The sequence below is a fragment of the Anas acuta genome, chromosome 19 (assembly GCF_963932015.1).
Source record: "Anas acuta chromosome 19, bAnaAcu1.1, whole genome shotgun sequence".
Lineage (NCBI taxonomy): Eukaryota > Metazoa > Chordata > Aves > Anseriformes > Anatidae > Anas > Anas acuta.
The window spans coordinates 7,186,732-7,201,795 of NC_088997.1; the positions used below are offsets into that span (position 1 = coordinate 7,186,732).

General features: G+C 40.7%; 1 protein-coding gene across 10 annotated transcripts in view; it reads right to left on the reverse strand.

The window, feature by feature from the left end:
- CUX1 (cut like homeobox 1) overlaps positions 1-15,064 on the reverse strand; it is a 268,204-nt gene that overhangs the window by 127,021 nt on the left and 126,119 nt on the right. For all 10 annotated transcript variants that reach the window (XM_068656096.1, XM_068656095.1, XM_068656097.1 and 7 more), the window contains exons 5-8: positions 7,739-7,876; positions 4,277-4,400; positions 2,232-2,308; positions 1,345-1,411 (exon numbers count right to left, since the gene is read on the reverse strand). In XM_068656096.1, the coding sequence (XP_068512197.1) occupies positions 1,345-1,411; positions 2,232-2,308; positions 4,277-4,400; positions 7,739-7,876 (406 nt within the window). The remainder of the gene's footprint in view (positions 1-1,344; positions 1,412-2,231; positions 2,309-4,276; positions 4,401-7,738; positions 7,877-15,064) is intronic.

Genomic DNA, 15,064 nt, shown 5'->3' on the forward strand with positions numbered 1-15,064 from the left:
AGTTTAAGAGTACATCTTTTGCCCAGTATAAATTACGGTACTTAGGGAAGTAGTATTGAAAAAACGAATGAAGCAAACACTCTGCAAATAAAAACATTGAAAAGGGTCAGGGGTTACAAGGCTCGGTGCCTACAACCACTGAGCCCTGATCTACGACTGTTGCCGCAGAATCAACTGCAAGACAAAATACCAGCAACGGATCTGCCAGCATCAGCTATGCGCAGAAAAGGAAATAAAGGCAATCTGCAGTAATTTAAGGCTCCATCAGAAACATCATTAGCATGTGTCTCTTAGAGAAGGATGAAATTGAGGGGGGGGGGGAAAACAATTTTAATTACCTTATATGGAACTCAAACGAAACTGGAGTTACAGAGTGACCCCAAAATTTACCTACAACTTTACCTTTAATGATGTAAAAGGTGTTTCAACCCCAGACACTGACTCTAAACCACTGTGGACTGAATTTTATAAGCACTGAGCTCCCCAGATGCTCAGTGAAGAACTGAATCCTCTGTGCTTGCAGAACCATACACTAAGAAATTAAAACCTATTGCCAATTTGAGTGGTCTTGACAAACCTGACTTTGCCATGAGCCATACCAGAAAGCACTTACCTACCAGCAAAAACAAGACCACAGCACTCCTCCCAGCGTGATGGGGCCAGTCAGCACAGGGATGTGAGGTGCATCTTCCATCCCTTGCCCTTACAGAAGCCAGGGCACCCATCTGAAATGATTCTTCCTTTCCCATCCCATTTCCAAAAGATAGTGACTCTTTTGGCTTAGTACTGGGATTATTGCTGGTCATGAGAATTCTTTCTCATTACTACACTCCCTTAAATACATGTATGAAAGATTTAAAGAAAAACAGCAGAAATCTGTCTCACTTCTTTTGTTTCCTGCATTGACTGTTAATTAAACTGAGAGTAAGTGAAAACAGTAGCCATAAAGAAGATGAGGATATACATTTTTGAGACTACCTCATGTTCTAACACACACGCACAAAAAGGCAAAAGCCTGCCAAAAATGTCACTCTGTGTAGTTTGGTTTGTACCTGGGAGAGTGATGACTGTCATGCCACAACCAGGGAATTGGGTGGAATAAACTAAGATGACTCCTGATCTTTCTATAGGAGGCCAAAGTATGACAATGTGTTCCAAAAAAATTTGGACTCCTGAACCTCTTCCACCCCTTTTGTCTTCAACAGATGGATACCAAAAAACAAAACAAAACAAACAAAACAAAACAAAACAAACAAACAAGCAAAAAAAAAACCAACAACAACAAAAAACAACAACCAGTGATACCTTGAAGAAAGAAATAGGAAGAAAACAGTGAAATCTTACTTTGCAGTAGTTTCTTCATCATATTTTGTTTTCAGATCAAATAGTTCTGTTCTGGTTTTTTCCAAGGCTAAAAGGCATAAACATGAAGCATTACAGCACTGTAACAGTAGTGAAAAGCAAAAAGACTACTCCATTTTTTTTATTGAGCCATAAATAAAGCTGTATACCTCCTGATGAAAAATGCTTTGCTCTATCTTTCTACCTAGGCAAACCATTATGACTTAGCAAAACGTATCTTGATTTTTCACAATTTTGTATGGTATTACTTTTACATTGCAAAAATTTCCAATTTCTATTCTACTTAAACAAAGCTAGACATTATTCATTTCTTATTAAGCTGGCTAAATTGCTTATTCATTTGAAATATTTATTGCAGTAATTCAGGGAATAACATTTCTTGTGTTCTCAAAGGAAACAAAAACAAATGTATCCCAAGCTGGAATATATAAAACTGCAGAGATGAACAGAAGTATTAATGGCAAGCAAGTCACAGGAACAGGCAAGGAACACTGGTGGAAATTGGGCTCATACTGAACTCAGACCACTATAAATATTTATCATAGTTCAGAAATGTGTGAAACCAGAGCAAAACACAACATGGATGCAAAGTTCCATAGCCTGTTTTAATTGCTGTGTTGTTCTAGTTCTGTACGTGCTTCGTGCTTGGCCTTGTCCACTGTGTTTACCAACAGACTGGCTGCAACCCAAGTGTTCACTTAAGGTGTGAAGCCCCAAAGCAGCTCTGATTCACCAAGCACGTTCAAGCTCTGTTGGATCTCTCTGCGCTTGCAAGAGCTGGATCACACACAGTCCTGACTCAGCTAACGATCTCTGTCCTCTCACCTCCAGCCTGAGCAATGGTATAGGTCAGAATAGCGATGCCAAACCTGTTTGCAAAGCTTGAACTTTGTGTTCGGCTTCTTCCAGCTTTGAGGCTGTCGACATCTGTGTCTCCTGCAATTTTCTATAAAGGGAAAAGAAGAGGTGAGAACAGAGCTCGTAATCATGTTAAACAACTTATCTGTATTTTGCAAATTTGGAAGATAGAGTGATTAACTGTCTCAACTGTAATCAGACAACTGACAACACCACACAGACTACAAGGTGCTTCAATGGGACCCATAAATCATGTCACATTGCAGTACTGTTCATACTTTACAGTCCCACTTATTAAAATTTTAGCAGTGTAGCCACCTCATAACATAAGCTGTGAACATTATACAAGAGTTGACTGCTATATAAATGACAACTTCGGTGGAAGGTTTTCTTGAGCATAATTTGTTTTGGAAATGTCACACACATTAAGAAAATTGTCACCAAGCACCCTCTGTTGTACAAAGTTAGTACAAGAAGAATGATACATTTCCATTTTACTGTCATAATGAAGAAATTTCTTGCCATTAAGTGATATACTGAATAGATGTGGCAGCTGTTTCATCGTAGCTGTAATGGATGCCAAATGCAATAACAGTATTAGCTACTTTTTAAAAAAATCTGCATATTTCAAAACAAATTTCACATTGATATTTTCTATATAACACGATCAGAACTCTAGTATGCTCACATTTCTTATGTCCACAGGCAATATTTTCTTGTTTATGTCAGCAGTATACATTTTAACATCATCTTGCCATACAGGCACTACACCCTTTGCTTAAGGGTGGACAAAAGAAGTTATAAAACTCCTCTTTGGAAGGGAGCTTATCCGACACCTCCCAGAAGACACTGCTTTTTATAACACTGCTTTTAAGATATTCTGCAGATTTTTGAATTGTGAATTGGCTTATAAAACTACCAGCATCCTACCTGTGGTCTATAGAGTACATAAATTTATTCTCCAACACTGCTGACCAGGTTGATAACTATTTATAGCAAGAAACATGCATCAGTTCCCTTCATACCAAATTATATGCTTTGAGAACTCAAAATCTCTCTTATACATGCTTGTTTTTGTTATCTGCATTCAATGACCTGTCATTTTGTTTCATATTTACACATTTCTATATTGCTCTTTTTAAAGTCACTGTTTGCATGTTACTTATCGGAGAGTAACCACAGGTATCGATGAATAAAAAACCCTTGGCATTCACAGGTAGGTTTTTCCCACTCAGATCTGAATTTAAACTACCAATGCGCCAACTGAAAAGCTCATGTAAACTCACAGGCTTTTGCAGCAAGTTGAACATGTTAGCTTCAGTGTTACTGCTCCATGGCAGAAATAAGTTCTCAAGGTAGGGAACTTGGCTTGAAAGCACTCCCTCTTAAGACCCTTGGTCTTGTTCTGCCAGATTTGTTTGCCCACTAGCTTACAAGATTCAAACATTCCTTACTCATTTGCAAAAGATTAGAAATGCATCCAAGATGCTTCAAGAAAAAAAATTACAGTAATGTAAAAATTAAAATACTTGTTAACACAGGACTGTGCAAGCTATTTTGAGGATAAAGTTCTAGTTCAGGAACACAAGCCCCTTCTTAAAACATGACCATACCGGCAGGGGTGATGCACCTCTTGAGTACAGTGTTTCATCTGAAATAGCTCAGGGTTGTACAGATTGTACAGTGATACTCTGACACACAAAGTGGACACAGTGGACTGAATTACACTGTCGGCTAATGGAGAAAGATTAGTGTCACAAAGGACAATGCAGCTAGTGAAGAATAAAAGCAGGTTTGCACCCTTCTGAACATGACACCCCCCACACAACACTACCGCCAAGCAACAATCTGTCCTTGTTTTACTCCTACACTTTCACGATTGTTTTTCTGTGCAAAGTTGAGTATCAAATGATTCTGTGTCAAACACATAAATCACCAGAATCACTCAATATATGAGCTGTCTCAGCACACCAAAGAAAGGATCCTGGCTGGGAGGATTAAACAGAAAAATACATCTCTCCTCTACAGTACCTACAGAGCACACATGCACACTCACCTCTCCTTCTCCGCGAAATCATTTTGTAATTTTTGTTCTTTTTCAAGAGCTATATTCTCAGCTTGGTTCTTCAGGGTCTGTTCATATTCTCGGATTTTCTCTTTAAGTGCTTTTATTGTAACCTCTACAGAAAAACAATAGGGAAAGAATGAGTTTACATGGCTCCACGTGGCTCCACAACACACAGCTTTCTTTACCCTGTAGGCTCAGTGTGTTTTAAACTTTAGCTCTTCAACTCTGACACAAAATCAATGGATATGAGTCCCTTTGGAGACCTTTTACTCCCTAAATGTTAAATTGAACTTTAAGCGTTTAGGTTGAGAAGAATCAATGGAGTTTGCTGGAAAGCAGAGCGAAGGTTCCTCTAACATGACTTAAAAAAAAAAAAAAAAGAAAAGAAAAAAAAATCAATTGTAAAATATAATATCACCTTATTGACTAGTCTCAAATTAGCTTGCTGCTGAGTGGAGATTAATAAAGTCCCAGTGCGGGTTTAAGTATGCATTTACACACAGGACAGTTAATTCACATAACTGTGATCGTGTAAAAAGAGGCAGTTTTACTATGGTTCATGCACAGATGCAATCTAACACTAATTGAACACATATCTGGGATATAGCTATGTTCTGCTTCACAACTGATGACAAATATGGCAGTTAAGATTTAACTGCTGTATTAACAGTAGATCAGATGCAACAGACACTCTGGAGCCCCTCGTGTTCCCGTTGCTCTGACTGCCTTGTCATCCACACTGGGTTTTATGCACAAGCATCAATTGCTACAGCTCTGAGAGTGTGCTTGCAGTCTTCCAGGAAATCTGAAGAAACCCTGCTCTCAGATAAAGCTTTCTTGCATTAACTGCCTGGTAACAGATGAGAAAAGAGGCAGAAACCTGAAGAGTCACCACGGAGCCTCTGATGGACAGTGTCTTGCTGCATGCCCTCATCCGCTCCTACATGAAAGCCCTCTGATCCCACCCACAGGAAAGGACCAGATCCTTATAGGGCTCATCAGAGGAAAAGCAGGACATTCACCAGAGTATGCTTTGTAACAATAATGGAATTTGGAAAAAGCGTCAGACTGCCAGAAGACTCACAGCTAGCAATACACTTCAATGTACTTACACAGAGATGGGGTGCTTTAAAGGCATCAGCTTATTAGCAGCTGCCATTAACAATGCTTCAGGAAAAATACCTTTGGATACAAATTGTTTCTCATTCGGCAGAAATATGGAAGAAAGACAAACTTTTCATAGCAAAGTAAAGCCTCACGACTTAAAAAAAATATCTCAGTAATACACACAAAACCGAGCATAATCCTTTAAAAGCCTGCACTTTTAGACTTGACTAGAGAACGGTCACACCAGGCAGCAGATACCTGGTGATAAGGTCTGCTGGCTGGGAATTATACCAAAGGCAGCTGGGACCACAGAGACCGCAAGAACAGGGGGAGAGCGGTAAAACGTGACTGCCAGCAAACCAGCTACTTCTGAATGAAGGACTGGGATTTTGCTAGCCATGCAAAAATCAGATGAGTCTCATTACAGATTAATAAGCCATGAAAGGGACATGACTTTAAAAAAAAACAAAAAAAAAAAGAGCACGGGGAAATTCTTCTCTGAGATCTGGGAAATAGGAATTTTGATCATCTCCTGAATAAGCAAAGGATGCTCTTCACACATGCAAAAAGATGTTCATTCATACAGATGAAGGATGCACTATTTGTGCAGGAGGTACCTTTGCTGCTAGTATTTTCACACGTGAGCTGTACAAAAGCATTCAGGTACATGAAGAAGCACGGAGTGAAATAAGTAGCTTCCATTCTAACAATCTCAAGGAAACTCACAGAGTTGCACCTTACCAATTCTGAACATTTCGTTTTAAAAAGGAAACAAAAGCACTAAATTTAATGCAAAAAGTGCACAAATACAGGGAAAAATATGACTTTTGTGACAAATCCGTTTTTACCTTTAGGCACAATCTAATCCCCTACACTGCTGGAAGAACTAAGTGCCTCCTTTACTGTTCAGGTCAGCTGCAGCTTGTTAGCCACTGCCATTTATACCAGTTTTGGAAGAAGTTTCTTAAAGGCATTGTACAGCTTGTATACAGCCCTCCTCCAAACAAAGAGATTAACTGATAAAAGCACCCTTAGCTAACAACACACTTTTCCCTGGATATCTTATTAAACCGTGTTTGAAATAGAGCGTAAAACTATTGCACTGGCGTCAAAACAGCGCAAACACTAGAGTGGCAAAACAGAAAGGAAGTTAGTGCACACCGGGGAAATAAAAAAAAACAAAACCAAAACCAAAAAGCAGTTTACATGTAGTTGCAACACAGAACTATGAAAATCAAAATCTCTTCTACTTTCTGGGATGAATCCCTATGTCATGTCTGAGTGTATGGGACACAGAGCCTCAGGAGAACTGCAGTGACCTGCAATTATTGTGCATTTCCAGCAAAAGACTGTTGGTGTAGAGCATTACAGCTCATCTTTTGCAATGCAGCCTGAATCTTTGCATGCTGGAACCTATCCTCCCCATGGCCCACACCCTCTATGTTAACAGCAAATCTGTAGGTGTACAGGTGCTTCTTCTGCTGAAAATGAGACATAAGAGATCCAACCTAGTTGCTAATGCTGCTTTCAAATGTTACCCATTTCAGTGCAAAGGTTCCATAGTATAAGAAAACCTCAATTTTTCCAAATTGTCCTTGAAAATTTACCTTTGTACCAGACAGAACATAGTATTGAATATGGAAATGACAAATCCCATGTACAGGGAAGTAGGTGTACAACTAAGCAAATTTTGTTTCCTGGTGAAAGAAACACGTTCTTTTGAAGTACAAGAAAACTTAACAGTCTTAACGACAACAGGCTTTAAATCTCTGGTCTCATTAAAACTTACTTAATTAAACAGTATTAGCTTGTGTTTACATTGTTCTTTGGATAGTCCCTGGAGTAAATGTAAAATATGTATGCTGTATGTACTCCAGCAACACATTTCAGATTTACGTAAGGGAAAAACAGAGTACAGGAGAAGTCCATTTTTCAGGTTTGTATCCATGTATGAAATACTGTTGTTTTTTTGTGCGTGTGTGTACTACATGCACCCACATGCACATTCAGCTTGATGTCAGTAGCAGTATGGTCTATCATATAGAGTCTACATATAACTTCAGCCAATGGTGTCGTTTCCAGGCAGCACTGGAGGCTACAACCAAATAACAGCTTCACATTCTGACGTGGTGCTACAGAAGACTTTTAAAGAAATGCAGTGAGTCTAACCCAAAGTCATGTGTATATGCAAAAATGGCAATAATAGACTACTGTACTCTCTTTACTGACTTTCAATTCTACCTACTGTCAACTCTACCTGTATGAAATAAAACTGAATTTCATCCCAGTGTTTAAATTTCAGTATGCATTAAAAGCTGGTAAACACACACATTTGCAACCTACCCTGATTTTTCACCTCAGCGAATTCTTTGTTGTATTCCTCTAGAGTTTCCCTAAGTTTCTGGTTTTCTGTTTCAATATCGTGCATACGTTGAACCTTGAGCTGAAGTTGCTGTCCTAAATCCAAGGCTGGAACTGGATCTAAAAAAGAAACGGTAAAATAAAATGTAAGATGACAGTAACACTTCTGTGACTCAAACAGCTCAGAGCACAAGTGTCCCTTTTTCTCTATTAATACCTAGTTTAAGTGACCAGGCCCTAGTTTGAATTACTTTTTCCATATGTTGATTACTCCATGTCCTATATGATTAAAAAAATATGGCTGGTTAACTTTACCTATGCTACCCTTTAAATTGAAGTGTGCTGTCCTCATTGTGGCTTTTATCCACAGGGCAGTTCGCCCAGGGTGCAGACAGTCATGATGCAAAGGTATGTGACAGCTTGAAGTTTCAGATTTTTGTTTTTAAAATGAGAACTTCAGGGGAAAAAAAGTAATCCAAAAAGTACCACCCACTGACAGCTGGTGTCCTTTAAATACCTCCACTTTTGCAGGAGTGAATTTCTGATGAAAATTGTGTCCTCCTGCACAGCTGAGCACTAAAAGTTTATTTGATTATAGAGATCTGAGCTGTATTTTTTCAGAGCGGCAGATCAATAACTATCTGAAGTATTGTGTAAATTTAATTAATTCTATTAAGCTTGGATTTTGTGACCCTTATTCCCTATTTTTTGCATACTACTAATTGAATAAAAATTAGAAATTAGTTTGTAAGTTCTCACAAAATTAATTCTTCCATGTTGGTTCCCTTCCACTGAAGATGGTCCCTAGCACACACCTGACATGTACGCACGCGTGATTTATTCTGGGATTTCTTCCCAGTCAGAATAGGAAAATGCTGGAGTCCGATGGACTTATAAAAGATTATTGAATACATTTCTGTTATGGGCGCCAGCATCTCTTATGAAATGGCTGCAAAGATTTAGTCTCCTGTTGAGGAATGCTAAACACCAAACTCAGTGGATCAACAACAGTATATATTAGGGAGTTCACTTAATTTTCAACCACCACAGTCATTAATTTTTCAGACCACCCTCAGTCTCTGGAAACACATAATAAGTCTATTGTACCTCTGTTAACACATTAAGCATGAGCCTGTGTGTTTTTTCAATATGCCAGCGTTGTTTCATAGTTTATAAAAGAATAGTACTGGGTTATGTTGAGCTCAGAGACATTGTAAGTAGCAGTCTGCTGCATTTTGTTACTTCAGTTCTTCAACAGCTTATGGCATTACCCTGTTCATAATACAAAATCTAGGTTGCTTGTCATCTGTTCTCTGTACATACATAGTTTATGACTACATAGCTTTTTCATTTATGCTTTTTAGGCCAAATACTTTTCGTTATTATTATCTATATTAAAATATTTATAATAAATCAAACTTAAAATGTTATTGTGGCAGAGACAGAGGGTACAGGTAGAGAATTAAATACAAAGTTTAAGTCACAGCAGTAGCACGAGTTAAAGTCCCTACAATATTTATGTATGATCCAATTAAGGTACAGGCTGTCACAACATCACCCTTCTCCCATGTAGGTCCGCCGACCTTTAGCGGGACTGCCCGCTTTGTCACACTTCTGCAGCTCAGCATTTCTCTGACAGAGCTAGTCCAGGACGTTCATCTGCTGAACGTAAAGAGAGGTTGGATTGTCTCAATCCACCCGTGTCTTAAGTTGTTACAGGAGCCTCCAAATATATCTAACAACAATCTTTTGCTTCAGCTATGGTATTTCTATAAAAGTGTGTTAAAATGCCACGATGAAAGAAATTGAACTTTATAAAACTGTGGGTGTACTCTTCAACCCCCTTTTTAGAACGTCCATTGTAAAAAGCCAGGACACCCACAAAACATATTTTGCTCCAAATACACATGGCTTTCTTAATTTAAATTGGTAAGGAATTAGGAGACAAAAATAACATGGGCATTATAAAGTGAATAATGACTAAGCCTTTAGTCAAATTTGCGATCCCTTAGAAGCTTTATGCTCAAAATGAAAATGCTTGCAATCTCATAATTATTCATCAGGACATGTATATTTAATTTAGCTCTATTAAAGGTTAATGTTCAAGTAGCAAAACAGTTGCAGAACAAACAAAATGTAAAAACAGTCTCTGTGCATTAAACTTCAAACTTTACTAGAGCCTATTTGAAGGACTAATGGCCTGCAGCCACTAAATACTGCTTAAAGACATGTTAAAAAAAAAACAACAAAAACATGGCTGAAGCACCTCTTAGACTTAATTTTTATAAACTGCATTAAAGAAAACTAATCACTGCATTACAATAAGTTGACCGAGACATTCTGACCAGAGACAGAAATAATTAATTTCTCATGGCAAGCTCCAATGTGCTCTTTTATCTCAAAAAAAAAAAAAAAAAAAAAAAAAAAACAACACTAAAGGAGGACCATGATTTCTGGAGCATTTATAAACATCAATTAATCAGAAACCCGTACAAACCATACAGCCAGTGCAACTCTTTTCTTACCTGAATGGAGTGGATTTAAAAATAAATAAGAATACTCTCCTTTTCCCAACATATGCATGCATGAAAAAGCATACCTATTTATATTAACCAGACTTACAAAGTATGTTTCATGTCATTTAACAGGAGGTCACTGAATTTTTACACAAGCAATGGACCAAAACTTTCGATTCATTACACAAACAACAGGCATACGCATGCTGAAAAAAAAAAATCAAACGCCACTAGCTTATAGACAGCAGCAAAGAAGGAAATGCCTTTTCTGTAATCGGTAAAAGAGAAAAATAATCTCAATTAACACTTCAATGTAAAAAACTCATTGCAAATTATTCCCTTGGTTTGAATCTTCTCTAGCTTGAAGTTCAGCATCCCTGCTAGGCACAAGATAAATAAGAAATGAGAACAGAGACAAAAGGAATCTGCTCATCCAAAACTTAAAAAGTGTTTAGCAAGATCATTATTGCCCAAGAGTAAACTGAGATGTCCATTTTTATATGAAGTTCTGTAGATCTGTTTCCGTCTCTTCCCACCCTGTTCTACTTCCCTTATCTGCTTGTTGCCTCCCATGTCCCCGAGGAAGCCCTTGGCATCACGCATCTGTGTGTGCCCTTCATGTCCAGGCCTGGCCCTGACCCGGCAGCAGAAGTTACAACCTGCTGCATCTCCACACCCGCATCCCAAAGCCCGGTCCCACTGTCACTTCCCCAGGGATAGCTCTCTGGGGACAGTGCGCACAGGGCTCCCTGTGCCCGGTGTGGTGCTCACAGCTGTCACGCACCGCACTGGTCCCCTTGCTGACAGCTCCTCTGCTCATGAAGGGGCTGGATGGACACGTCCCAGCAAATGAAGAGGTGAACAGAATTAGCCAGTGTTACAAGTGTAACATTATTTATATAATAGGCAACACTTCACATCAAACAAGCTGGTGCAAGGCAGCAGTAGTAAACCTCTCAGGCTACTCTCGCACCATATACATGCCCCAAGGACAAATTATTTTCAAACAGCAGTGCAGGAGAACCAATTTTTTGCTGCCGTCTGTGCATGTAAACCATGCATTTTCAGTACAGCTTTAAAACAAACCTAGAGACAGATTTGGACCAAAGAGTGCGTTATGTTACTCACTGGAGGCAGCACCTCACCACCTGCAGCCCCAGCACAACCCAAACCTGGCGACAAAACCCCACTACCGATGCCCGGCTGAATTTCCAAACGGGGTTTCACTGAAAAAAAAAAAAAAAAAAAGAAAGAAAAAAAAATCCCTCGCTCATTCTGTGAGCTGGAAAAAGACACAGATCTTAATAATTCAATCTAAGTGTTTACACAAAGAGCACTGTGGGTACGCTGCCCTCCCCTGTCATTAGCGGAGATGAATGCACCCCCTTGTGCGCGCTGCTCCCGCAATGACATCACGCTCCCGCCTGCCTCGCTTTTCGCCAGGGCACTCTAGGCTAATGTAATCATACGATTACATAATTAACCCAGCTGTCTCATTAAGAAAATCAACTGGAATTCAGGGCATAATTAGTCATACAGCAATTAGCATGCTGATGAGCGACTGATGAAAAGCTGTCTAGATACGGAGTATGCTGGGACCACCCTCGTTTATCGGGGATAGAAGGGGGGGGGGGCAGAGCCCGGCTCAAGCCCCCCGAGAGCCGCGGGGCCGGGCCGGGTCCCCTCGGCCGGCAGAGGCCTGCGCAGCCCCGGTCTGGCGTGGCCTCGGCACCGGGCACCTCGCGGCCCCTCCCGGGCGGGCCCCTCACGGCACCTCCCGGCCCCTCCCGGCCCGGCCCGGCCCCGCGGGGAGCGAGCGGCAATGCCCGGCCTGGAGCTCGGAGCCGGGAAGCGCAGCGCTGCCCTCAGAAGGCTCCGGGTTGGGCCGGGGAAACTAACCAAAAAAAAAAAAAAATTTAAATAAATAAAATAAAAAGGCGCCGTTTCTTTTCACGCTTCTGAGGGAAATGCTCTTCCCGTGCTGCGGTGCGAGGCGCTGCTGGTGGGCTCATCTCAGTTTATTCACAAAAGGGGAAAGGGCACCTAATACTTTGGCCGGTGTCTTAAAATGGAGCTCCTGAGAAGGCTTTTCCAAAACAAAGGGCTTCTCCTAAATCCCCTCCTCCCTTTTCATGACAGGCCCGTAGCGCTGGAAACGCGCGGAAAGCAAGTTATGAAACAGTGCCAGGACTACAGGGGCAATTAATATTTTATATCACGGGGAATGTGTTTCCTAAGGTTGGGGTCTAAAAATAATGCACCGAAGGCACAGCAATTGTTTCGAAAAGACTGTTTGTGTTGCCTAAACCATGCTGTAAGCAAACCGAGCTTAGCGATCGCTCACAAGAAACACCCACGCAAAATGATAAGGGAGAGGGAAAAAATAAAAATAATAAAATAATAATAATAATAAAAAAACCACCCTCCTTAGCATGACTTCGTTACCGTAGGCTGTTAACTTTTTGGAAAAAAGTTCAGCTCAGCCATGTCACGGCCAAGTGAATGAAGCTTTTGCCCCCGGCTGCACCATGCAGTGAGCAGTTCTCCGGGCACACAGCGCCTGCTTCGCAGGCAGCTCCATCAGCTTGTGATGCACTAAGTGCCTCCTTGGGAGGCTGCATATCTGAAAATAACCTGAAAATGTGTTTTAGAAAAAATAATAATTACATTGTAGCTTTTGAATATTCAAACACCTCACAGCATACTTAATTAATTCATTAATTATTCCCCAGAAATTTCAGGGGTAAATTGAAATAGCCTAGAGAGACTGAGACAAAGATTTCACGGAATAAATGATAACTTTCCTCCTGTTCCCCCATGACTCTGGTAGCCCAGGGACAGAAGAGTTATAGCCGTAATTCCGTTTGAAACAAAGCTCATCATCTCCCCAACTCCTCACTTCATAAAAAACATGAAAAGGTTCTCCCTTCCATCAGGAATTAAACACATTTTCTTACTCCCCCATCCCACAGGACTGGGATCTCTCTCTTCCTTTTATTTTTTCCATTTTTCAAAGTGTTCCCCTCACCTTCCTGGCATCGGAGCATTTTGTAAGGGCTGTGCCAGGGAATTCAAAGCACCCACAAGAGGGTGAGGGACCCTCATCTTCCATACCAGAAAGAAAGCAGAATGCCACATTCTGCTGCCCTCCAAAAGCACTAAAGCAGCAAAGCAATTCTGAAGCGACCCCTCTGAGCAGGGACGGGAAGCTGCAGCATAACGGCGGCTTTGCTCCCCATTAATCACCATAAGCTGTCAGTGGCAGCACCCCGCAATGCTCACAGGGTTAAGTGAAATGATGTGAGATGGGATATGGCCACTTCGACCACAAGCACATGGATGCCTGTGCCGGAATGTGGCTCTTAGACCTTGTACGGTGTTACGTGAAAACATCCTTTATTTATCTACCAATCGGCTACTTGCTGAAAAGATGCTTTGGCCCTGCACCACATTATGAGATGCATCTCTACCCTAGTATCCAAAAAAGTCAAGCAAGACAATGTTGATGATTGATTCCTTCATGAATTGTGTTGCAGTTCCCTTTACCTTCAAAGGAGTAACCAAAATTAATCCTCAGAGAAGTTTTTAATATTAAAGTGGGCATGCATAATAGGTGATACAGTATTTTATGGCACTGTAATATGCCAGCTAAAAAAGGACCTAGTGAGTTATAAGAGAAACCCCTGCAACTGAAAATGCTCCAATTTGGACATTAATATTCTAGTAATGGCTGAAGACATTGGAATTTACTGCTTGCACACTGAGCTCAATGTAAAGCAAAGGACAGTTACAGACAATCATTCACATGCTAAAAGTTTTATTTCTCCTATTTTGAGATTATAAAAAGAAGAGATAACCCTCCACTGTATTTGAAAGCATTTCTGCCACAATCATCCCTTCTTTCTCCTGAACACTGCTGCATGTAGTTAGCCCAAAACCTCAGCAGGCTGGGGTTTATTCTAATTCCAGTTCACATTCCTGCAACTGACAAAGGGAAGTGCAATATATCCCATCCCACATGCATCACATACTGCCTCTTCTTCCCTGAATATGCAACGCTGCTCCAGTCACTGGGGTTAGGGTTGCTCTAAGCCCAGTCCCTAAAGCAAGAGCTTCAAAAGAGTGCTGCAGTTGGCACCTCCAGGTGAACGTGCCCAAGGCAGCAGGGCTGTCTGCTCTATACTGCACATTCTTCCTGCATCTACTCACTGCATCCTTCCCTTATCTGCACCTCCCCTCTTCCTTCCGTGCCTCCAGCCTACCAACTAAAATAGGGCTTGACAAGCACACAATAAATTTTTTAAAGTGTGTGCTTTTGGGATATTTCTTCCTTCGAATATTTATTCCAGCTTTTACAAAGGAATTTATCCAATTATTAATTCAACATGAAAAATGGAAGAAAAAATGTGATCAGACAAGCCCAATTTGAAGCCACATATTCAGGTAACAAAGCTATTTTTAGTTATTGTGACATCCATTTCAAAACGTAAGGATAAAGTGAATGAGAACTAAAAGACTAGCGTTGGCCAGGACTTTGCGCCTCATCTGAAAATAACTATGTAACACTAACAGTATGCCCTACCAGCGTGCACTCAGCTAGCACAGATCCAAAATTGTATTTCATGCTGTATTTCCGAGAGGCACGGCACAGAATTCAGACCCCGGAGGGAAGGAGGCTGAAGTGATTATGAGCTACTTCCACATTCCTCGGCGCTGGGCTGCCCGAAGGCTGGAGCAGCATCCCAGGCGAGCCAGACCCTTCTGAAAAATGCACAGTAGCAGCGGCTGACCC